This window comes from Mobula birostris, chromosome 24 (genome assembly GCF_030028105.1).
Source record: "Mobula birostris isolate sMobBir1 chromosome 24, sMobBir1.hap1, whole genome shotgun sequence".
NCBI lineage: Eukaryota > Metazoa > Chordata > Chondrichthyes > Myliobatiformes > Myliobatidae > Mobula > Mobula birostris.
Window position 1 is genome coordinate 33,964,167 of NC_092393.1, and position 23,694 is coordinate 33,987,860.

At 42.4% G+C, this 23,694-nt stretch overlaps 1 protein-coding gene across 5 annotated transcripts in view; it reads left to right on the forward strand.

Moving 5' to 3' along the window:
- LOC140187179 (netrin-1) overlaps nucleotides 1-23,694 on the forward strand; it is a 204,273-nt gene that overhangs the window by 151,875 nt on the left and 28,704 nt on the right. For all 5 annotated transcript variants that reach the window (XM_072242225.1, XM_072242226.1, XM_072242223.1 and 2 more), the window contains one exon: nucleotides 2,673-2,747. In XM_072242225.1, coding sequence (XP_072098326.1) covers nucleotides 2,673-2,747 — 75 coding nt within the window. The remainder of the gene's footprint in view (nucleotides 1-2,672; nucleotides 2,748-23,694) is intronic.

The following is a 23,694-nucleotide window of genomic DNA, read 5'->3' on the forward strand; positions in this document are numbered from 1 at the left end:
GGCAGCCTAGTCATCAGGTATCACTGAAAATAAAAACCTCTTTAATCAGCCTGTGTTTCTTCTGAATGGGTACAAACCACCTAGAGAGGAATGCACAGCAGCTGTGTAACAGGTGTGAGAAGTTGGGCCTGATAAATGTCTTGAAGTCTTTGGCACCCCCTCTGGGGAACAGCACATAGAGTTATGAGGGCAGTTAAATAATTCAGCTATATATAAGATTTGAAGTCATTTGTTCAGGACAAAACAGACATTGTTATCTGTCATGAATGATGGCATGCGACCCTCCATTCTTCGCAGCTGTACTATTATTCACAAGGAACTTCCTGGAAAAAAGGAACTAGTGTTTATACTTTCACTTCATAACTGCACGAGCATAGGGTGTCTAACATTTAAATTTGAATTTAAAGTTATCACTCTGCTATTTAATCTCATTCCCTGAAGATTTACGTTAGGGATCACCAGTTTCTGCAGAATGTTCCAGAAGTTGCTTCACACTGTCTGCGGAAAAAAAAAGCAGAGGACAAAAAATGCAAATTGGGCCTTGCCTACTCAAATACCAACCATTTGGTTTCAGTCCTGGTAACTTGGGCAAGGGCTTTAATCTAATTACATGCTTTATTTGCAGCAATTTGTTTCTCAATCAATCTTGTTGAACAAGAAGAAAACGCTGCTACTGTGCACTCATTTGCGTTCTATTGTCCGAAGATAGAGGTTTAAGCTCGAGCTCCAGCCTGCACTGGCCCCATCTCTGCGTCTGTTAAATGTAATTTTTGATTAAGCAGCAAGAAGCAGAGAAATCTCAGAGCTCTTTTTTTTCGAAAAGGACTTAATTGTAAACACAGAGGAGCTAGGACAGACTTTGCTTCCATTTAGATCAGACTTTTAGCCAGGTTTGAGGCTGATTCTGTATTACTTGCAATGTTTTTGCATTTTTCTTTTTTTCCCCTGTTGCTGGGGCAACCTCTTTCACTCAAAACATAAAAGAAAATAAAGCCCTGGCTGAGCTAAGAGCAAAACAATGAAGTTTGTTCATATTCTAGCCCATATCAAGCTCTGGAAAAGTTACAACAATGCATTGGTTGATCTTATACTGTAAGTGAAGTGTATTTGGCTCTCCAATGAATTTATGTTTCGAGGGGAAAGTGAGCTTTTAAGTTTCTTTGGTGAAACATTGATTATAAAACACTGGTTAATTATAAATTTTTAGTGTGTCATCTGTTTCTTTAAGAAGAATTTTCCACTGTTATAATATGGTTGAGGCTAAACCAATCTTTTCCAAATGGGATATAGTCTCCTGTGCTGATGAAAGCACTGGGCTCATTTTCTTTTTTAAATTGTTTAAATTTCATTTGTCTGCTTTTAAGTTAGTTCAAGCAGGAAAATTGTTGGTTGGCTGCATTTCAATAAAGTGACTGATGCCTTCCCTGCTACATTTAGGTCAAGTTAACCAACTAAACGCCAAAGATGTGATTGCATTAGTGTCTGCATGTGCATGTGTGTGTGTACGTGCATATATTTGTGTGTATGTGTTCAAAATGATAATGTCACAGGGACATTCTTGAAAATAGAAACTCTAATAGACCTCAAGATATTTAGTAAGGGGGCTGCACAGAATGAGAAGCCTGTGGAAAGCCTGTACAGTGATCAGGTTCCTGTAGTCGTGTTGGTATGTCAGTGTGCAACTGAACAGTGGAGATTAGAAGGTCCCAGCATTGGCTCTTGATCGTGTACAGACCTCTCTGATCTTGGGACTGACTATAATAAATGGGTTCATGTGTATTTATATAGCAGCAGTGGGAAAATGGTTGGGAGCTTCTGCTACCATTACTTTGCTGGAAGCATGGTGAAAATCCCCGCAACGTAATGGAATACAGCGAGAAAAACTCAGTGATTTTTTTCCCCCCTGGAATGAAGAGCTGAGAAAAGAGGAAGAAGTTTTCTCTAAATCTTGAAAATAGAGGATATTACTGCAAAAGATGATCCAATTCCAAATATCTAGAAAATATCTGGATCCAGTGCTAACGATGAAGTTTACGTGGAATGTATTCTCTTACGGGCTTCTTAACTAATCTCTCAAACATGCCCGATCATTGAGACCAAGCAATGGAGGCCAGCCAACAAGATAGGCAGAAACAACAGGCTCAGTATAAATTAAAAAGTGCTTTGTGGAACATTTATTTGTCCACCTATCTTGAGAGGACACCAAAAGCATTGCTAATGCCCCATGGGTTCCTCATTTCCTGTTTGACCTTTGATTGTTTGGGATTGACCTGTGGACAGAATCACTATAGGCTGAAAGCAAAGTTCGACACAAGCCTGGGTAGAGGTGACAATGAGGTATCCACGGGCCTTAATCAGGGGCCAGTGCCACTTTGACAGGAGGGGAATCTATAGCTTAAATGAGTCTTGGGTGGTGTAAATAGGGGAGGCTTGAAGATCTCAAACAAGGCAAAGACTGCCTGCAGACAGCAAAGTATTTACCAGACAGAGCTCTTTGTGTGACTTTTTCTATAGAAATTAAGGCGTTATGAATGCTCTGTAAGACCTATTAGACAACACAATTGGCAGCAGCAGATGGATTCCGTAAGGGCTCAGCTATTCTCAGCAATGCTGTTTTACCATGTCTTTTTGTAGTCTGATGCGTGTGTTTGTACTTCTCCATTCCACAACAGACTGTGACTCATACTGCAAGGCTTCCAAGGGAAAACTGAAAATAAATATGAAAAAGTACTGCAAGAAAGATTATGGTGAGTAGGTTATTTACAACAGTTCTACTTACTAAAAATGATAATTTTCATTTTGTGCTGACTTCAGGGGATTCACAGCAGTGGATTGTTTTTCTCCTTTTTGATGCGTCATCCATTTTGTGAATTGAGTTAACAAAAGTGAATAAAGTCAGTTATTTATCTAATGTATGTGTCAGGTCCATTGGAAATACTTCTTTTAACTGCAGTAACCTGAGGACAATATGTTGGCTCTGTTGTGAGAAGGGGCGGAAAATTATTTGTCTTGAAGAAAGTTTACGAGGGTAGTCTGATCATACTTCTAAGTAAGATTGGATCCTGAAAGGGGAGCAATGCTTTTCCCATTCACAATTCTAAATATTAGATCCATTTAATCACAATCTAATCTCATTTCAGTCCTCATTAGTTGATGTAATTCTTATATATTGTGATACTCCCACTAATGATCTGCCCAAGAGTCCAAAAAGGAACAATATTAACTGACATATCTATCACTCATTATCTCATCACAAATGTTCCTCACTCACAACATCTATGGATCATTAAGGGAATATGACCTATCTTAACTCATCCATTTGCAAAGATCCTAAAATAGTCCTTTTCATCAAATGGATCCTAAATAGATTCCAGGATTTTCAGCTCTGCTAATCATCCTGTAGGTCTATACCGGATCATTTTTGGACCATAATTTTCCTGATACAAATCCCAAATTTATCTTTACTTAGCCTGAACCTGTATCTCACAATTTTATTTAAAATATTCCTTGCCTGGTCACACCTGACATTGACCTTATTCAGACTTGCTGAATTTGCAGTAACCGTCGCAGGTATGTATGAGCACCATTGGTACCAAGGTCAATGATAGTATAGCAACTGTTGTCCAGCTAAGATCCTTGTTTTGCAATAATCAATACTGCTTTTCAATGAGTATTCATTAACTTCATGGCTAGTTCAGTTTGTTCTCCTCTTAAGCATAACCTTTTAAGTCCACTCAGTGGCCACCTTATTAGGTGCCTCCTGTACATTCATGGCCTGCTGCTGTTACCCGTCCCCATCAAGGTTCAATGTGCTGTATATTCAGAAATGTTATTCTGCACACCATTACTGTTACATGTGATTATCTGAGTTACTGTCGCCCTCCTGTCAGCTCGAACCAGACTGGCTACTCTCCACTGACCTCTCTTACTCACACATGATTGGCTGATTAGATATTTGCATTAACAAGCTGATGGTACAGGTGTATCTCATAATATAGCCACTGAATGTGTACTGGTGTATGTATATGTTTAATATACAGAAAGTGAATAGGTCACTAATTATGCTTGCATCAACACATTCAGCTCATCTGAAGTCAATATCGCCAGATATGGAAGAGATAAGTACAACCAGCAACTGATGTTTTTGTATGTTTCAGCACGAGTGAAAAGGGTGTATGTTTCCGTGATACCTCTTAAATGCTTAATCAGTATCACAGTCAGCCCAGTGAATATTCCTATTTAATTAGCTAGATCCAAAAAATCAGGTTCAAAGGAGATGTTTTTTACTCGGAGAATGGTGGATGCCTTGAATGCACTGCCTGGGATGGTGGCAGAGGCAAATACATTAGAGGTTTTTTGGAGACGTTTAGATGGGCACATGGAGGCAGGTGGAGGGTTGAGGGCATCGCATAGACGGGAAGGACTAGTGTTTGGGTGTTTTTGATTTACTTTTTAACTGGTTCAGTATAATATTGTAGGCCGAAGGGCCTGTTCCTGTGCTGTATTGTTCTATGTACTCCATCTACACTTACAAACACAATCAGTTGTTTTTCTATTCCTTCCCTCATGTTCATTGATATGAACTTTTTGCCTGATGAACTAATATAATTTATTTACTTCTGTAGACCCAGCATAAGCTAAAATTAAGGTATAGCAAGTGTCTCTAATTTAAATGTTGTATACACACATTTCTAACCAAATTAGGTATTGTACAGAGGCAAGCTAAATACGTACTTATGTTAAGAATATAATCACTGAGTGGTGGGAAAGAGTTACCAAGATATTAGGAATGTTCTGAATTGTTTCACATCTCTTTCGGCTCCTCTCAGTTAAACTGTTAAGTGGTTTGTCCCCCTGCATGGAAAAACCGATAGCCCTATCCATACCATCCCAATTCTGCATGCCTTCTTTCACTACAGAGTACAGCAGCCAAAGAAATTGCAATTGGATTCGGTCACACTAATGGCCTGAACAGTATGACCTGAAGCAAGAACTCAGGGATACAAAGGGTAGAAATAGTTACAGGAAGATGCCAAGAAATGTGCAAAAGTTATAGGAATGATGCTTACTCTCCACTTATATACATGCAATGGTTAAAGAAGGCAAGTTTTCTCAAATCAGTTGTCTATAAATTCTTGGTAGAAAAATAATTTGTATCTTCTTTATCACGACGCTCATTTCTTGCATTTTTTGACATTATGCATTTAATCTTTGTCTTAACACTTTGGGATCATTTAGAGTGTTAGTGTTGTGCCTACAGATAAGCAGCCAAAAGAACAAAATTATCCACTCTTATCAGTCACAGATGCCATGCATGACAAATAAAATTTATACCCTTAGTTCCAGCAGATACAGGATTATTGATGGATAGACAAGGATGGTTACTAGGAAATTAGAACTGATTTCCAAAATTATTATTATGATTGTGTTAACAGGCAACTAATGAGTCAGTTTCTCTTCCAGAAAGTTGAGACATGAATGACTGTGCTATGAAATAAACTTTATTAAACAGGATGTGAGCTTATGAAATTTCAATTTCCGATACTATTTAGTGCTTTAAAACTTTGGGTATCTGCCTAAGCACTCATAACAACTGGGACATGTTGAAAAAAAAACTGAAAAATCCAACAAATACCATATGCACTTTTAAATAGAGTTTCATACTCTGGCTGTCTTCCCTTTTCCTTGCCAGTGGGCACCTACCCCTTCCTTTCCAGTCCTGAAGAAGCATTTCTGCCCAAGACGTCGACTGCTTATTCACTTCCACAGATGCTGCCTGACCTGCAGAGTTCCTCCAGCATTTTATATATGTTGCTTTAGGGTTTCATATGGCACGTAACTCCTTGTTAGTCAAAGCCAAGGGATTACGGACCACCTCCATCTATAGATACCTTATTATGTTTAGAATTTGGCTAAACCTCAGTTTTGGTGATATACAGTAACTTCATCACTAAAAATACAAAATAAAATTCTGCATGAATGCTAAGAGTTTTTAAACTGTTATTTTAAGAACAATTACCGAGTACAGCTGAAAAGAAGATTTATAAATGTCTCCTCGAGTCAATACATTTGTTCATTTGGGAACTGTAGATGGCTCACTGCTTGATGCCCAGTCGGTTGTATCAACTGATCTTAGCTTCGGCTGGTGAATACTTGACCTAGCTGTCAAACCACCAAGGAACCATAAATCATGTGGTGTTGCTCCTACAAATTTACCACCTAGAAATGGCAGCTGAAGGTGAATGCCTGAAGGTTGACTGAGTTACGGCTGTAGAGCTTATGTTTAGACCATTTAATGACACACTGGCAAGGCTGGCACAGGAGGCTACGTCTATTGACGTGGTGGGCTTAAAGAAAATCGGAGAGAGAACATTGACAAGGCCAATGGTATCAAGAAAATGAATCCTTAGCAGACTTCCTCTCTCCACGTCCAAGGATGCCTTCCTGGTTTAACCTCCTTTGGTGGGTGCAGGCAGCTTCCTCTGCTACAAAGGGCAGCAACTGCAAATTTCAATCTGTCCCTCCTCTGACGCTGTTCCAGGCAGAGTTTGCAGAAAGCTAAACCACTGCAAGACACACGGTCAATTTTCTTATCAAGAAGTAATGAGGCCAATGAAGCGCACTGACCGAAACTCCGACAAGAGTTAACAGGAGGATCTTGGACTAGGATTAAAGCTGGCTTTGCCAGTGTGGTTCAGCTGTTCCTAAAGTGGTAATGCTTGCATACTCTCTGATAAGATGGCAACCAATGATGCCAGAGCCACTCTTTATTTTGCTGGTGTTTTATTTATTTAGTGATACACCATGGAATAGACCCTTCTGGCAGTTTAAACCCACAACCCCAATTAAGCCTAACTTAATTGCAATGACCAGTTAACCCACCTAGAACATCTTTGGAGTGTGGCAGAAAACTGGAGCACCTGGGGAGAACCAGTGGGCGTACGGAGACTCCTTACAGAACAGTGCTGGAATTGACCTCCAAGCTCCAGAACAGCCTGAGCTGCAATAGTGTCGCACCAACCACTACGCTGTTGTAACGCCCAGGTGTAAGTGTAGATTTAAATATGCATAGAAGAGCAACGGATCAAGATATCAAAACTGCTGTCAAGATATTACCCATAGACCATGACTGCATTTCAGCAAGGTATTGAGGAATGAATCTCTTTTGTTTTAGGAGAAGTCACTCAGTTGCACTCAGCACCAACAAAACATTGTACTTACTGTGAATGGCACTCACCCAGATGATCCTGGGTAAGCCATTTCCTCTGGCAAAAGAGGACGAAACACAGTTCACATTACTGATATCCAAGTACAGCATAGGGCAGATAACAATGAGCTGTTGCAAAATCTCCATTTTTGGTCCAGAACAAGCAGAATACAAAATAATCCATTGTGAATCCTTGTTCTGGTCTTTTATTGTGGTCACAGCAGATTTCCATATAACCATATAACAATTACAGCACGGAAACAGGCCATCTCGGCCCTTCTAGTCTGTGCTGAACTCTCACCTAGTCTCACCGACCTGCACTCAGCCCATAACCCTCCATTCCTTTCCTGTCCATATAGCTATCCAAATTAACTTTAAATGACAACATAGAACCTGCCTCAACCACTTCTGCTGGAAGCTTGTTCCACACAGCTACCACTCTCTAAGTAAAGAAGTTCCCCCTCATGTTACCCCTAAACTTTTGCCCTTTAACTCTCAACTCATGTCCTCTTGTTTGAATCTCCCCCACTCTCAATGGAAAAAGCCCATCCACATCAACTCTATCTATCCCCCTCATAATTTTAATTACCTCTATCAAGTTCCCCCTCCAAACCTTCTACACTCCAAAGAATAAAGACCCAACTTGTTCAACCTTTCTCTGTAACTTAGGAGATGAAACCCAGGCAACATTCTAGTAAATCTTCTCTGTACTCTCTCTGTGCTCTCTCAATTTCAGTTTAGGTAACTTAATTAAGAAAAGGACATCTTATAGATTGTTTCTCAATGCAGACCATGTAAGAGGCAGCACCTCCTTTTGCTCCTCTGTCACCTTGTGCTCAGGACTAGTATCTGTGTTTCAACTGAAGGTTGAACCTTTACACCAAACTCAACTTCCCACCAAATGTTCATATTCCTTCATACCTTGGTGTCCGAAAAACTATTGATTACAGCCTTGAGCATTATCGTTAGAGAGTGCTCACCAGGGTAAGGAATTCCAAAGATTACAACTCTCTACAGAAATTTCTCCTCATCTCAATCCTAATGCTCGGCCTCCTGTTTGTACATATAGCTATCCAAATTAACTTTAAATGACAACATTCTCCAAGCAGAGAAAACAGCATCTACCCTGTTAGTCACTCCTAGAACCTTGTACATCACTATGCAATTAGTCACACATGTCCCTCCACCAGCTTGTTCCGTCTGCAGTCCTTTACTCATTCTCCCAGTCATATTGTGCACCAAGTGCATTGTACTCCTTCTAATGCACCCACACCAGAGAACAATCTCCTTGCTATCTTTGTATTACTGAGAAACCGGGTGGCTGTGAAGAACACACATGAAAGACGGAGAGGTGAAAAACAAATGTGTAGCTGTTTATTTCATTTGTAAGTCATCTGCCAAGCATGCACTCTCACACTACATGCAGCACGTAACACACCAGAAAGCTTGACAGCAGCCTATAAGGTTATAGTGTACATAACATATTCCTCCTCCCTTATTTTAAAGTTTCCTCTCATACACAGACCAGCTGCTGAACTATTAACATTTGATGGTGAAGTCTTCAAATTCAACCAGCAACAAATAACATTTTTTTTCTAAAGTAGGGGAAGAGGGTTGACTGCCTCTATTCCCAGATATCCCTGGGGATTATTCTGTCCCATGAGGGTTAGTCACTAAACTAGGATTCTATCTGTCTGGAGACCTGTTCTTATGAGGGTACCGATGAACTGGGGATGAAACCAAGGTCATTTTATCTCTTGGTGGTATATGTATAGACCTTAGCATGCATACTGCATTATCAGTAGAGAACATCTCAGAAAGCACAGGCAATGGGGAGCACTGGCTGTGTCATTTGATCTTAAAGGGGGTTCTGTAGTGATTGTCTCAGAATCCTGTCCCATTTCTACAACTGGATCTGGCTTGGTCAGTTTGTGTTGGTTTCCAGCAGCCTCAGAAGTGGGCAACAGTTGATCAATATGCCTTCTTCAGGTGTTGTGGTTACCAGTTTCCACTGTGTACGACACAGGATCAGTTTGTGCCACCACCGTTGCAGCTGTCCACCTTGTTCCAGACGTGTCATTCCAGGCAAGTACTCTTCCTCCTGCTGTGAAACTTCTGTACTTTGCTTTGGCACATCTCTTTGCCTGGGGTTTCTGTACATTTAGCAAAATCTATTTTGTGTTTGAGGGTCTAAGCAGGTCAAGCTGAAAGCAAAGCTGTCTTTTCGTCAGTGAGATGCTGGAGCCATTTTGGTGGTGGCATGAGGTGTGTTACGGTGTGTCAGCAAGAAAGTGCTAAAACACCGGTAGAGAGATCTGCTTCCCACTTAAGTATTGGGGGCTTGTTTCATTGTTCTTATGAATCATTCGGCGAAGTGACTGACTTGATGTGCTGAATACCGTTTGCTTCCATAAATGCCTTGAACTGTTTGCCATTGTCACTGACAAGCTGCTGAGGAAACGAGAAATGGCTGAGTACGGAGTGTGGGTCCTCAATGCACTTACAGATGTAATGCTCTTCATGATGGCAGACCCGGGCCATTTGCTGTCTGCACGTCCACTACGACCAAGAACATAGCCCTCTACAGGTCCTGCACAGTCCATGTGAATCCCCTGCCATGGTTCTTCAGGCCATTTCCATGGAAGCAAAGACAGTGAGTATAGGAATAGAATGAGGTGGAGGATAAATGCGTAGCTGAGGAATTTGAGCAGGGGGCAGGGATTCAGATTTCTGGATCACTGGGGCCTCTTTTGGGGCAGGTGTGACCTGTACAAAAAGGACAGGTTGCACTTGAATCCGAGGGGGACCAATATCCCGGCAGGGAGGTTTGCTAAGGCCATTGGGGAGAGTTTAACTAGAATTGTTGGGGGGGTGGGAACCTAACTGAAACGACAGAGGAAGAGGCGGTTGGGTCACAAATAGAGAAAGCTTGTAGGCAGTGTGAGAGGGAGGATAGGCAGGTGATAGAGAAGGGACACACTCAGACTGATGGTTTCAGATGTGCCTATTTTAATGCGAGGAGTATTATGAACAAAGTGGATGAGCTTAGAGCGTGGGTCAGTACTTAGAGCTATGATGTTGTGGTCATTACAGAAACTGGATGGCTAAGGGGCAGGAATGGCTACTTGGAGTGCCAGGCTTTAGATGCTTCAGAAAGGACAGGGAGGGAGGCAAAAGGGGGTGGAGCATGGCGTTGCTGATCAGAGATAGTGTCACGGCTGCAGAAAAGAAGGAAGTCATGGATGGATTGTCTATTGAGTCTCTCTGGGTGGAAGTTAGAAACAGGAACAGGTCATTAACTCTACTGGGTGTTTTTATAGACCACCCAATAGTAACAGGGACATTGAGGAGCAGATAGGGAGACAGATTCTGGAACGGTGCAATAATAACAGGATTGTTGTGATGGTAGATTTTAATTTCCCCAATATTGATTGGCATCTCCCAAGAGCAAGGGGTTTAGATGGGGTGGAGTTTGTTAGATGTGTTCAGGAAGGTTTATACAGTATGTAGATAAGCCTACAAGAGGAGAGGCTGTACTTGATCTGGTATTGGGAAATGAACCTGGTCACGTGTCAGGTCTCTCAGCGGGAGAGCATTTTGGAGATAGTGATCACAATTCTATCTCCTTCACCATAGCCTTGGAGAGGGATAGGAACAGACAAGTTAGGAAAGCACTTAATTGGAGTAAGGGGAAATATGAGGCTATCAGGCAGGAACTTGGAAACGTAAATTGGGAACAGATGTTTTCAGGGAAATGTATGGCAGAAATGTGGCAAATGTTCAGGGGATATTTGTGTGGTGTTCTGTATAGGTACATTCCAATGAGACAAGGAAAGGATGGTAGGGTACAGGAATCGTGGTGTACAAAGGCAGTTGAAAATCTAGTCAAGAAGAAATGAAAAGCTTACAAAAGGTTAAAAAAAACAGGTAATGATAGAGATCTCGAAAATTATAAGGCTAGCAGCAGGAAGGAGCTTAAGAATGAAATTAGGAGAGCCAGAAGGGGCTATGAGAAGGCCTTGGCAAGCAGGATTAAGGAAAACCCCAAGGCATTCTGCAAGTATGTGAAGAGCATGAGGATAAGACGTGAGAGAATAGGACCAATCAAGTATGACAGTCAAAAAGTATGTATGGAACCAGAGAAGGTAGCGGAGGTACTTAATGAATACTTTGCTTCAGTATTCACTACAGAAAAGGACCTTGATGATTGTAGGGATGACTTACAGTGGACTGGAAAGCTTGAGCATAGAGACATTAAGAAAGATGATGTGCTGAAGTTTTTGGAAAGCATCAAGTTGGATAAGTCACCGGGATTGGACAAGATATACCCCAGGGAAGTGAGGGAGGAGATTGCTGAGCCTCTAGCAATGACCTTTGCATCATCAATGGGGATAGGAGAGGTTCTGGAGGATTGGAAGCCTGCAGATGTTTTTCCCTTATTCAAGAAAGGGAGTAGAGATAACCCAGGAAATTATAGACCAGTGAGTCTTACTTCAGTGGTAGGTAAGTTGATGAAGAAGATCCTGAGAGGCAGGATTTATGAATATTTGGAGAGGCATATGATTAGGAATAGTCAGCATGGCTTTGTCAAGGGCAGGTCATGCTTACAAGCCTGATTGAATTCTTTGAGGATGTGACTAAACACATTGATGAAGGTAGAGCAGTAGATGTAGTGTATATGGATTTCAGCAAGGCATTTGATAAGGTACCCCATGCAAGGCTTATTTAGAAAGTAAAGATGCATGGGATCCAAGGGGACCTTGCTTTATGGATCCAGAACCGGCTTGTACACAGAAGGCAAAGAGTGGTTGTAGACAGGTCATATTCTGCATGGAGGTTGGTGACCAGTGATGTGCCTCAGGACCTGTTCTGGGACCCCTTCTCTTTGTGATTTTTATAAATGACCTGGATAAGGAAGTGGAGGGATGGGTTAGTAAATTTGGGGGTGTTGTGGATAGTGTGGAGGGTTGTCAAAGGTTACAGCAGGATATCAGTAGGATGCAAAACTGGGCTGAGAAGTGGCAGATGGAGTTCAACCCAGTTAAGTGTGAGGTAGTTCATTTTGGTAGGTCAAATATGATGGCAAAATATACTATTAATGGTAAGACTCTTAGCAGTGTGGAAGATCAGAGGGATCTTGGGGTCCTAGTCCAAAGCTGCTGCACAGGTTGACTCTGTGGTTAAGAAAACATACGGTGTATTGGCCTTCATCAACCATGGGATTGAGTTCAAGAGCTGAGAGGTAACGTTACAGCTATATAGGACCCTGGATAGACCCTGCTTGGAGTACTGTGCTCAGTTCTGGTCACCTCACTACGGGAAGGATGTGGAAACTATTGAAAGGGTGCAGAGGAGATTTACAAGGATGTTGCCTGGATTGTGGAGCATGCCTTATGAAAATAGGTTGAGTGAACTCGGCCTTTTCTCCTTGGAGCGATGGAGGATGAGAGGTGACCTGACAGAGGTGTATAAGGTGATGAGATGCATTGATCATGTGGATAGTCAGAGGCTTTTTCCCAGGGCTGAAATGGCTAGCACGAGAGGGCACAGTTTTAAGGTGCTTGGAAGTTGGTACAGAAGAGATGTCAGGGGTAAGTGTTTTACACAGAGAATGGTGAGTGCGTGGAATGGGCAGCTGGCAATGGTGGTGGAGGCAGATACAATAGGGTCTTTTAAGAGACTCCATGTACCTATCCAGGAGCTTAGAAAAATAGAGGGCTATGGGTAACCCTAGTTAATTTCTAAAGTAAGTACATGTTCGGCACAGCATTGTGGACCGAAGGGCCTGTATTGTGCTATAGGGATTCTGTGATCCTATGATAACGTTTCTCACTCGCTGACAATATGGACAAACTTTGTCATTGTCTTTAATGGTTACATCCAGTCCTGGCCACCGGAAGTAATTGTGTGCAATTTCTTTCATGTGCACTATGCCACAGTGCTACGCATGTAGCTCATCAAGAATTTGCTTTCTTAATGGTGGAGGAATGACAACACAGTAGCCCCATAGTAAACATCCTACTTGGACTGTGAGCTCCTTCGATTGAGTCAGGTAAGGTTACAATTCCATGGTTGGGTCTCCTTTCTCTGTCCACACTTTAGATAGAACAGGGTCAGTCTGTGCTTCCAGACTTGTGCCACAGTTTTCGGAGCTGTCAGTAGTTCTTTGAAGTAAAAGATCTCTTTCACGGATGACTCTGGTGCTATATCAGCTAAAGAAAGTCTGAATAGCCCATCAGCATTTGAATGGTGCTCAGACCTCCTGTGCTATATATCGTACTGATGTGCAGATGATAACAGAGTCCAACGTTGCATTCGACCAGCAGCCAGGGAAGGAATGCCCACATGTGGACCAAAAATTGACGTCAAGGGGTGAAGATTTGTCAATCATTAACCAGAGAGGAATTGATGGAATTTCTTAATTCCAAAGAAAATTGTGAGCGCTTCCCACTCAATCTGGGCCTACTGGCTTTCTGTCTTGTTTAGTGTCCTCGGTGTGAAAGCGATTGGATGTGCTTCACCTGATGGCATGAGGTGTGAGATAACTGCCCTAACACCATAGGGTGATGTGTCACAGGCCAAATGAATGGGCATTGACGGGTTGAAGTGTGTGAGTGCTTCAGATTGTGACAAAGCTGTTTTGGCCTTTTTAAAAAAGCCTGTTCACAGCAATCTGTCCATTGACGGTGTGTTGATTTATTTAAAAGCTCATGAAGTGGTTCAGTATGCTAGCTAAGTTAAGAACAAACTTTGTGTGGTATATTAGTAGTCCTCAGAAAGATCTTAATTGACTTGCATTCTGTGGTGAAAGAGCCTCCGTGAATTCCTTCATCTTTGATGGTGCCCTGTGAAGCCGTGAGTTTTCAATCACATGGCCCAAGTATTCAGTCGAATGCACACCTAGCCCATATTACTTGAGTCTTTGCAGTGTAGCAGCCACATTTTGTAGGTGCTCATGCTCATTTTTCCCAGTAATGAGTAACTTATCCAAATTTCCCTGTTAACCCGCTCAGGATCTGGTCCATTGCTCGCTGAAAAAGGGCAGGAGTCAAGGTGATGCCAAATGGAAGCCTTCAGTACCTGAACGTTCCTTTGTGAGTCACTCTGGTCAACAGTTCCTCTGCCTCTGGCTCCACATGCATCTGCAAGACTTGCGCAATTGGGTGACCCCATCCAACCACAGGGTCACCCAATTGCACAAGTCAATCTTGCAAAATGTCTGTACTCCAGCCAAACCAGCAACAAGGTCATCAACGAGTGGAAGCGGGTATTGTTCTGCCACAAGAACCGGGTTAATGGTTACCTTGAAGCCTTAAAGACCGACCCCTTTTTAGGATAGGAACCACTGGAGTTGCCTGTTTACTTACACTGATTCCAATACTCTGGACCAGTCTTTCCATTTTAGCCTCTACCTTTGGTTTGAGGATGTATGGAACAGGTCTTGCCTCCAGACATATGGGTGTTGTGTCGGGCTTAACAGTGAGTCCTCTCATAGTGTCCAGTTCTCCATTGAATACTTCTGCGGGTTTCTTCAATACCTCTTGTAGACCAGTGCTCCCATCAACCAAGTGCATCTCTTGCCAGTCGAGTTTGAGCTGCTGAAAACCTCAAGCGGCCCAGAAATACTGGATAACTACCTTTAACAATGTACAGTGGAAGTTTCTTTCTCTGTCCGTTAATCTCCACTGTGACATGTACTACTCCCCTCACTGGAACCATCTCATCAACGTAAGCCAACCTTGCCCCCTCTGAGATGGGGTGCTGCAAACTTGCCTTGTAAACTGTCTCTGACAGCAATGATATTGCAGCACCCATGTCCACCTGCATCTTCACTGTGATCCCATCCGATCACGGGGTCACCCAACTGCCGTCTTTGTGTCCTGAAACAGATAATACTTGCAAAGCTTCTTCCACCACAGATTGAGAGTCACTCTGTCCATCTTCAGCATCTTAATCACATGTTTCGTTTTGCTTTTCCAGAAGGTATTTTTCTTTATTATAGTGTTTTTGGTTGACAGTATCCTTTTACTTTTACGGGCATGTTCAGTATATCCTTTTTTGCCACAGCTTTGGCAATCTAAATCCTTATACCGTTCTTCTTTTGCTGAATGCCTAGTTTTGCCACAATGGTAACTTTGATTGCCAATAGGTGTCTTACTCTTAAGTCAGTAGAAACTTTACGAACTTGGGAAGATATGCATAACAGCTGTGCTTCTTTAGCTCCCATCTCTATAGATGTACTAATTTCAATTGCCTTATGTAATGTTAGTCTGTCTTCTGAAAGCAAAAGTTTCTGAATTGCCTCACGATATAGACTATAATGTGTCACTCAGCAACTGCCCAAAGTCACAGTGTTCAGACAATCAGACAGTTGCTTCAGCACTACCACAAACTATGAAATAGGCTCACCTTCTTGATTCCTTTTATGAAATCTAAACCTCTCAAGATTAATTAAAGGTTCAGGTGAATAGTGGTCCTTTAAGACTTTAACTATTTCCTCATAAGGCTTATCACCAGACTTAAGTTACACTAGACTGTGTAATAAATTTGTACCCATCACAAATATCATCTGAAACTTAATTTCCAAATGCAAAATATTCTAATCCTTCAGTATATGAACCCCATTGCTCTGTCGTTCCATCCTATGGTCCCATACTTCCAAGCATTCAAATGCAATCATGTTCCAGGAAAGTTAACTAGACTTATCCAGCTCCCCCTCTCTCTCTCTCTCTTCCTCTCTTATTTGTTTTATTTAACTGTCCCATTCTCTCCCTTCAATTCTTCACTCACCATACTTTCTGTGGCTGTTTTCATGTGACGTGTGGCATCTTCTATTTGATCACCTACATTGCAAAGTACACACCGCCAACATTGCACACAGACTTTTCTTGCCAAAGGAAACAAAATAATAAATATCGTGTGAGGATGTGTCACCTCATCACTAATTGTCATGTTTGTGGTACTGAGACGCTTGGTGAATGTGAATAACACACACAAGTGATAGAGAGATAGAAACAAATATGCAGCGAAGTGAAAAAGGATCTAGTGCTTTCTGGGTGTGTATGATATATAAATACTGATTTTAACCAACATTTCAATGACAAACTCTGCCATCTTCATCAAGAATGATGCCTAGGCGCGACTAGTCTGGTGGTATTTATAACCCTGTCGTCTGTCCCTCCTGATTGGTGAGTGCTCATCCAATCAGGTGAAGGAAGCATTCAAATAAAATTAGAGAAACAGAACCTGAACAAAGACGAAGGTCTCACTCTAAGTAAGAATTAGAATTCGATTGTAAACAAGGTGGGACAGCGGAAACCTGATTGGATGAAGACTAACCAATCAGGAGGGTCAGATGAAGGGGGTATAAACACCACCAGACTAGACATGCTTATGCATCATCCCTGATGATGATGGCAGAATTTGTTGTCGAAGCATCCGTTAAAATTGATACCTGTACCTAGCTGGAAGCCCGGGAATAGTTCATTCATACAACTGTTTATTTTGCTTCTAAGTCATCTACCCAGAATGCTGTCCCACCTTACATTCAGTATGTAGCACTCAGGAAAGCTTGACAACAACCTGTAAGGGTCAAACTGTACATGAATACATAACACCCTGAAGTCCTTCAGGAGCTGCCATACCACCTAAGCTGGCTCTTTGCAACTTGGCACAACCAGAGAAGACACCAAACACTGTGGAATTAAAGCAACAGTCAGAGGAAACCATGCAAGAATGATCATGCAGGTATGGGATGACCCTAAATTAAAAATTTCACACCTGATGCCAGGAGCCAAGCTGGAAACATTGAAATCTAATTGGCAATCCACACTGACTTACTGAATTGACTTCTCTCAACCTTCCAACGGGCAGAGAGCAAAGTGTTCACCAAGTTGGTGTCCGGTGTGACTCGTTGTAGGAAAGTGTGTGTATTCTGCAGATGGTGTTTTTGATGTCTGAAGACACTCGTGGCTCCCAGAAAGTCTGAATCTTATGCCAATGAACATAGCGAGTTTAGATTTAAAAACCAGTAGGCTGCAGCTAGAATAAGTTGGTCAGCTTATTTTCTGCCTGTCAGCGTTCTAAGTTTACTTTGAATGTCAATGTGCATTTAAACGTTAAAGCACATTTCCTAACTTTTGTGCATCTTATGTATAATTTCCACGTTCCACTTTGTCTCAGTGGCCCCATTAACTCCATGGGGTATTTCCTGAGTGTGGTTATCACTTGTATGAAAAAAAATGCCTGTAAGGTTGGAAGCTCCAGTTGGAGCACTTTAGAGAGTAGTTAAAGAAGCGAGCTGCACTGTAGTTCAGTTTGTTCTGATGTGCAGCAGAAGATAAGTCTGTTTATGAAGAAACTGTTTTGAATTTTGCTACAATTAGTGAACAGACGAATTCTTTCCCCAAAAGGTTTCCTTTGAAAGATTGCTTGATTCTTTAATAGTCCATGGAGCCTTTTGTTTGTTTATTTACCACAGTTGCAGATTGTTATGCATCATGTGATATTTTCAAAGTAGCATTTTTGATGTAGTTCAATGCACGCTCACACAAACACTCTCTCTCTCTCACCCTCTCTCTCACTCCCTCTCTCACACACATGCACACGCACACACACACTCGTCTCTCTCTTTCCCCCTCTCAGCTAATTATCGCTTCATTTCATAGAGGTGATTCACTGGGAAACCAGAGTAATCCAAAATGTATTACATTTTCTCAAATACTTGAATTGTGGCCAAATTTAGAGCACTGTGGTTTTGGAACCAGCTTCTGCCCTCATGCACAAGTGAAACTGAATGGAGAATTTGATCGTAATTTATAGATTCAAATTCTGGTCCGTGCTGACTGGAATGAACATTATTAAAATTGGTCATCGTCAGAGTATTTTTTACATTGGAATGAAAGGGAATGAATTTATGGAGGATAATAACTTAATTTTAAGTTTGTTTCCTATAATACTGTGCAGTATCCGTTTTTTGAACCATTGAAAATGTAAAACAAGTTGCTACTAGATGTAATTGTATCAACATACAATCTATTTTATCTAATTTCTAACTACTGTTGCGGTAGTGTCAATAGGAGAATGCGGCTGTTCCCACACCCAACTGCGCAACGGGACTGCTAGCATTGTCAGGAGCAAATGGTAGACCTACAGATGGGGGTGGGGGAGGGAGAAGGGATGTAGGGGGAATGGGAATAGGTATGGGCAAAGGTATACAGGAGGAATGGGAAAAGAGGGGATGTGTACTGAGACAGGATATAGGGTCAGACCGCATGGCATGAGAGGACTAAGTGTGCGCGGAATTGGGAGCACAGACGGGGGAGCAGGGAAGGCACCTGCTGGATGCAGGCGGGCATGTACAGGAAGCTAGGGCAGGTGTGTGGTGGGACCGGGAGGAGAAGGACCATGCGTGCCATGGGTGCGGGAACAGCCATTGTGCACCATGGGGAGTGCGATTCAGTGACGGTGCTCTGGTGGAGGGGGGTTGGAGACAAAGTGGGAGGACTTGGGGGAGGAGTTTTAAGAAGAGGGGAGGAAAAGTTGTGGTGGAGGGAGAACAGAGGGCCAGAGGTGACTGAAAGCAGCAGGATCTAAAAAAGGCATGGGGAGGCCAAGCATCTGGAAGAGAGGGTTAGTGGATAGAGGTGGAAACAAGGGGGACACAGAAAGAGGTGGTGTTCAGGATAGACAAGTTCAAAGTCAGAATGGATTAAGGAGACGTTGAGAGGGTGGATAGGGACTAAGGATGAGGTAGCAAACAAAATTTAGTTTTTTTGCCATATGCACAAGTACATGTACGTACAGGTGCAATGAAAACTATTTGTGGCAGCATCACAGGCACATGGTATCATTTTAGCAGCATTCACAAGAAAAACATCAATGAACCTAAATTATACACAACTTTTACAAGAAAACCTAACTAGAACAAAGAAAGCCAAAAATGGTTATACTGGTCATAATATTGCTGAACTGTAGTGTTTAGGCTTTTGCTGGTTGCTTGTTAGTGGTGTGGAGCTTGAGATGTCAGGACTCCAATAGACAACACTGCTGTTGAATAGGTTTCTCTTACTAGAGTGCAGAGTCCATTATCTGAACCATATGGGAGCAATGGCTATTGGAGAATGAGTACTGAATGTCACTCCATTATCATAGCCACGGACATCAGTCCTGTTGACTTTGTCTTCAGTACCCCTTCTGAGAAGCAGCAGGCTAGAGATGACTAAACACAAAGATAAACAATGGATGCACCTTCTGGAAGAGCAAAATAGGAGAGGAACATTGCGAGGTGGGGCTTGTTTTCAATAATTAGTAAGTCTGGCACTCAGCAACTCTTCTTGTGGGATAAATGAACAATTCATGATCTCATGTCTGAGTCTATCACAAAGCCTTGGTTTGAATACTAGATGGAGACAAGCTGATTCACTTGGGAAACTTCAATGCTAGGGTTGGAAAAAGTGCATAGATAGGATAGGGAAAGATGCATCTCCCTCCTGAAAAAATGCTTCAGTCTCGACATAACCATCACCTTGTTTTAAAGATAGTCAAGTGCAAAATTTATGGCACCATGTCTAAGCACAAGCTTTATTTAGGTCAGAGACAATAAAATATTTCCATCAGGTGCACTATGAATGTTGTAGTGACTACTGCCACATATCTCTAAAAACAAAAGCTTTGGGAGCAGATGGAATCCCTGCTTAAGTTCTTACAGCCTTATCTTTGGAAGAGGACATACCACAGTATTTTAGAGTTGCTGTAATAGTGACCACTTTGGGAGAAGCTAAATCCAGTTGACATGACTACGGAAGGGTTCCCTTGTCGTCTTCTCCCGCAAAGTCACCTCCGTTAACTCCCACTGACCAAGGACCACTGTTTTCCAAATCACCATGTGGATTCTACCCATGTGGAGGTATAGTGCGAATGAACTTCACGTCCAAGAGAAGTACATAAAACAGCATCAACCATGACACAAAGCTGGGTGGCAGTTTTAGCTGTGAGGAGGATGATAAGAAGATGCAGAGTGACTTGGATAGGTTGGGTGAGTGGGCAAATTCATGGCAGATGCAATTTAATGTGGATAAATGTGAAGTTATCCACTTTGGTGGCAAAAATAGGAAAACAGATTATTATCTGAATGGTGGCCGATTAGGATAAGGGGAGGTGCAACGAGACCTGGGTGTCATTATACACCAGTCATTGAAAGTGGGCATGCAGGTACAGCAGGCGGTGAAAAAGGCGAATGGTATGCTGGCATTTATAGTGAGGGGATTCGAGTACAGGAGCAGGGAGGTACTACTGCAGTTGTACAAGGCCTTGGTGAGACCACACCTGGAGTATTGTGTGCAGTTTTGGTCCCCTAATCTGAGGAAAGACATCCTTGCCATAGAGGGAGTACAAAGAAGGTTCACCAGATTGATTCCTGGGATGGCAGGACTTTCATATGAAGAAAGACTGGATGAACTGGGCTTGTACTCGTTGGAATTTAGAAGATTGAGGGGGGATCTGATTGAAACGTATAAAATCCTAAAGGGATTGGACAGGCTAGATGCAAGAAGATTGTTCCCAATGTTGGGGAAGTCCAGAACAAGGGGCCACAGTTTGAGGATAAAGGGGAAGCCTTTTAGGACCGAGATTAGGAAAAACTTCTTCACACAGAGAGTGGTGAATCTGTGGAATTCTCTGCCACAGGAAACAGTTGAGGCCAGTTCATTGGCTATATTTAAGAGGGAGTTAGATATGGCCCTTGTGGCTACGGGGATCAGGGGGTATGGAGGGAAGGCTGGGGCGGGGTTCTGAGTTGGATGATCAGCCATGATCATAATAAATGGCGGTGCAGGCCCGAAGGGCTGAATGGCCTACTCCTGCACCTATCTTCTATGTTTCTATGTTTCTATATGAAGTTCCTCCACCAGCTTCCAGTCAAGATGGTGCTAAGCTGCAGTCTCCATGAGGTTAGACTTAGCTGATTTTTTCAGGTTGGTAGTTATGGTTTTTGGGGACAGATAGGAGAGTTAGGGGTTACGTTAGGGTTTGGAAACAGGGATATGGGGGAATTAAAGGTCAGGTTAGGAATGGGCATATGGGGGAATCAAAGGTCAGGCTGGAGTCTAGGCCTCCATTCCACGCTGAAAGGGCAGCATTGTGGATGTGGGATGAAGGACATCTGTAGTTGGATGTGGCGCTGGCAGACCAGTGAAGACGCCAGGTCAATGAGTCATCATCAGTTCTGAGATTGGTGTTCCACATGGTCAGGAGGCATGAGGGTTGGAGCCCTCCCCCCCCGCCCCCAAACCAGGTATCTAAGTCTGCAGGACCAGAGTTTAAGGCCTAGTGTTCAGGGTCCCAGTCATCAGAGAGTCCAGAGGTCAGGGTCCTTATCCAAGGACCTCATTCATCATCTTCAAGCAAGTTCTGGAGTCAATACCAAAGATCGAAGCCTGAAGGCAGAAGTCTGGAAGTTGAGACCCGATGTCCAGAGCCCTGAGTCTGCAAGTCCACTGGGGAAGTTGAAGGTCTGATGCTTCCAAGTCCACTTGAGGCTGGAGGCCGGAGACAGCTTGTCCTTGGGCTGGAAGACTGCTTGAGTGTGTGCGTGGGTGGGTGGGTCGGGGCTTGTTTTGTTGTTGTTGCTTGAGTTGTCTGTCAACGTGGTGGGCATGCGATGTTGGGCACCGGAATGTGTGGCGATAGTTGCGGGCTGCCTCCAGCACATTCTTAGCCCGTGCTGGTTGTTAATGCAAACAGCACATTTCACTGTATGTTTTGATGTATGTGACAAATAAATGAACCTGATTCTGGATCTTCAAATGGTCTTTTTTGACCTCACAATAGGTTGATTTTGTTAAAACTTGCCTTTTCATCACATCTGCTTCGTGATTGTATGCAAGCTGAAAGCATAACCAATGGCCCACAAGTATAGATTAGTGTTGAGCATGGCTGCATCATTACCACAGGAGCTTTCTCAGTCAATTTTGCTATAATGCCTCTGAAAACCTTCTAGATTGGAAACTGCTCAAAGTGTCCACTCTATTCCAAAACCAGCTTCAGGCATCAAACTCAGTACACAGACCATGTCTGCCTAAATGCACATATGGAAGCCAGACTCCAAGTTACGATCAACTAGTTCACTGAAGCATACTGGAGAATGTGCTTTTTAATTAACATCTACAAACAAAGGTCCTCAGTTCATTTGCCTCTGCTGTGCATTGCCATTCTTTAGCAATAAAGGCCCAGAATATAACCCTGGAAAACAGGGGTTAAGTCCCACATTATCAGGAGCCAGTTTTTAATGAAGCTGGATGTTGATGATGAGACTCACCATCACCTTCGATGCACTAGCACAATCTTTAGCCGTTCGTTTGAAGGTGAAGGCATTTGATGCAGTGGAGAGTATACTGATTAGTTGCATCACGGCCTGGAACAGAAAAGCCTACAAAAAGTAGTTGATATGGCCCAGTCCATCATGGGTAAAGGCTTCTCCACTACTGAGCACATCTACAAGGAGCCCTGTCGCAGGAAAGCAGCATCGATCATCAATGACCTCCACCATTCAGGCTGTGGCCTCTTCTTGCTGCTGCCATCAAAAAGGAAGTACAAGAGCCTCAGGATCCACACCACCTGATTCAGGAACAGTTGTTATTACCCCTAGAAATAACTTCACTCACCCCAATACTCAATTGTTCCTACAACCTATGGACTCACTTTCAAGGACTTTTCGTCTCATGTTTTTGATATTTAATGTTTATTTATTTATTTATTATTTTGTTTGTTTTTTCTTCTTGTATTTTTACAATTTGTCATTTGCAGATTGGTTGTTTGCCCGGCTTATGTGTGGTTTTTTAAAATTTTTTTCTATTCTGTTTCTTTGTATTTACTGTGAATGTCTGCAAGAAAAGGAATATCAAGGTAGTAAATGGTGACAAAAATGTACAGCAATAAAAACTTTACTTTGAACTTTGAAATCCAGCACAACTTCATGGCTAACTGGACAGCAGTGCTGTCTGTATGTTGCAGAGAAACAAAGATGTTTCTGGGACTTGAGGACCTGATTTATCAGGAAAGGTTGAACAGGTCAGGACTTTATTCTCTGGAGCACAGGAGAATGAGTGGAGTTCTTAGACAGGTGTACAAAATTATGAGGGTTATAAATAGGGTGAATGCATGCATGTCTTTTCCCCTCAGGTTGAGTGGGACTAAAGCTAGAGGTCATAGGTTTAGGGTGAAAGGTGAAACATTTAAGGGAATCTGGGGAGAAACTTCTCCACTCAGAGGGTAGTGGAAGTGTGGAATAAGCATTAATGGTAGATATAGGTTCAATTGTAACAGTTAAGAGAAGTTTGGATGGGTACATGGATGGCTGGGGTTTAGAGGAATATGGTCAGGTGCAGTGGATGGGACCGGGCAGAAGATCGGGTCAGAATGGGCTAGATGGACCAAATGGCCTTTTTCTCTGATGTAGCACTCTATGATTAAAAAACATAGTAATAATT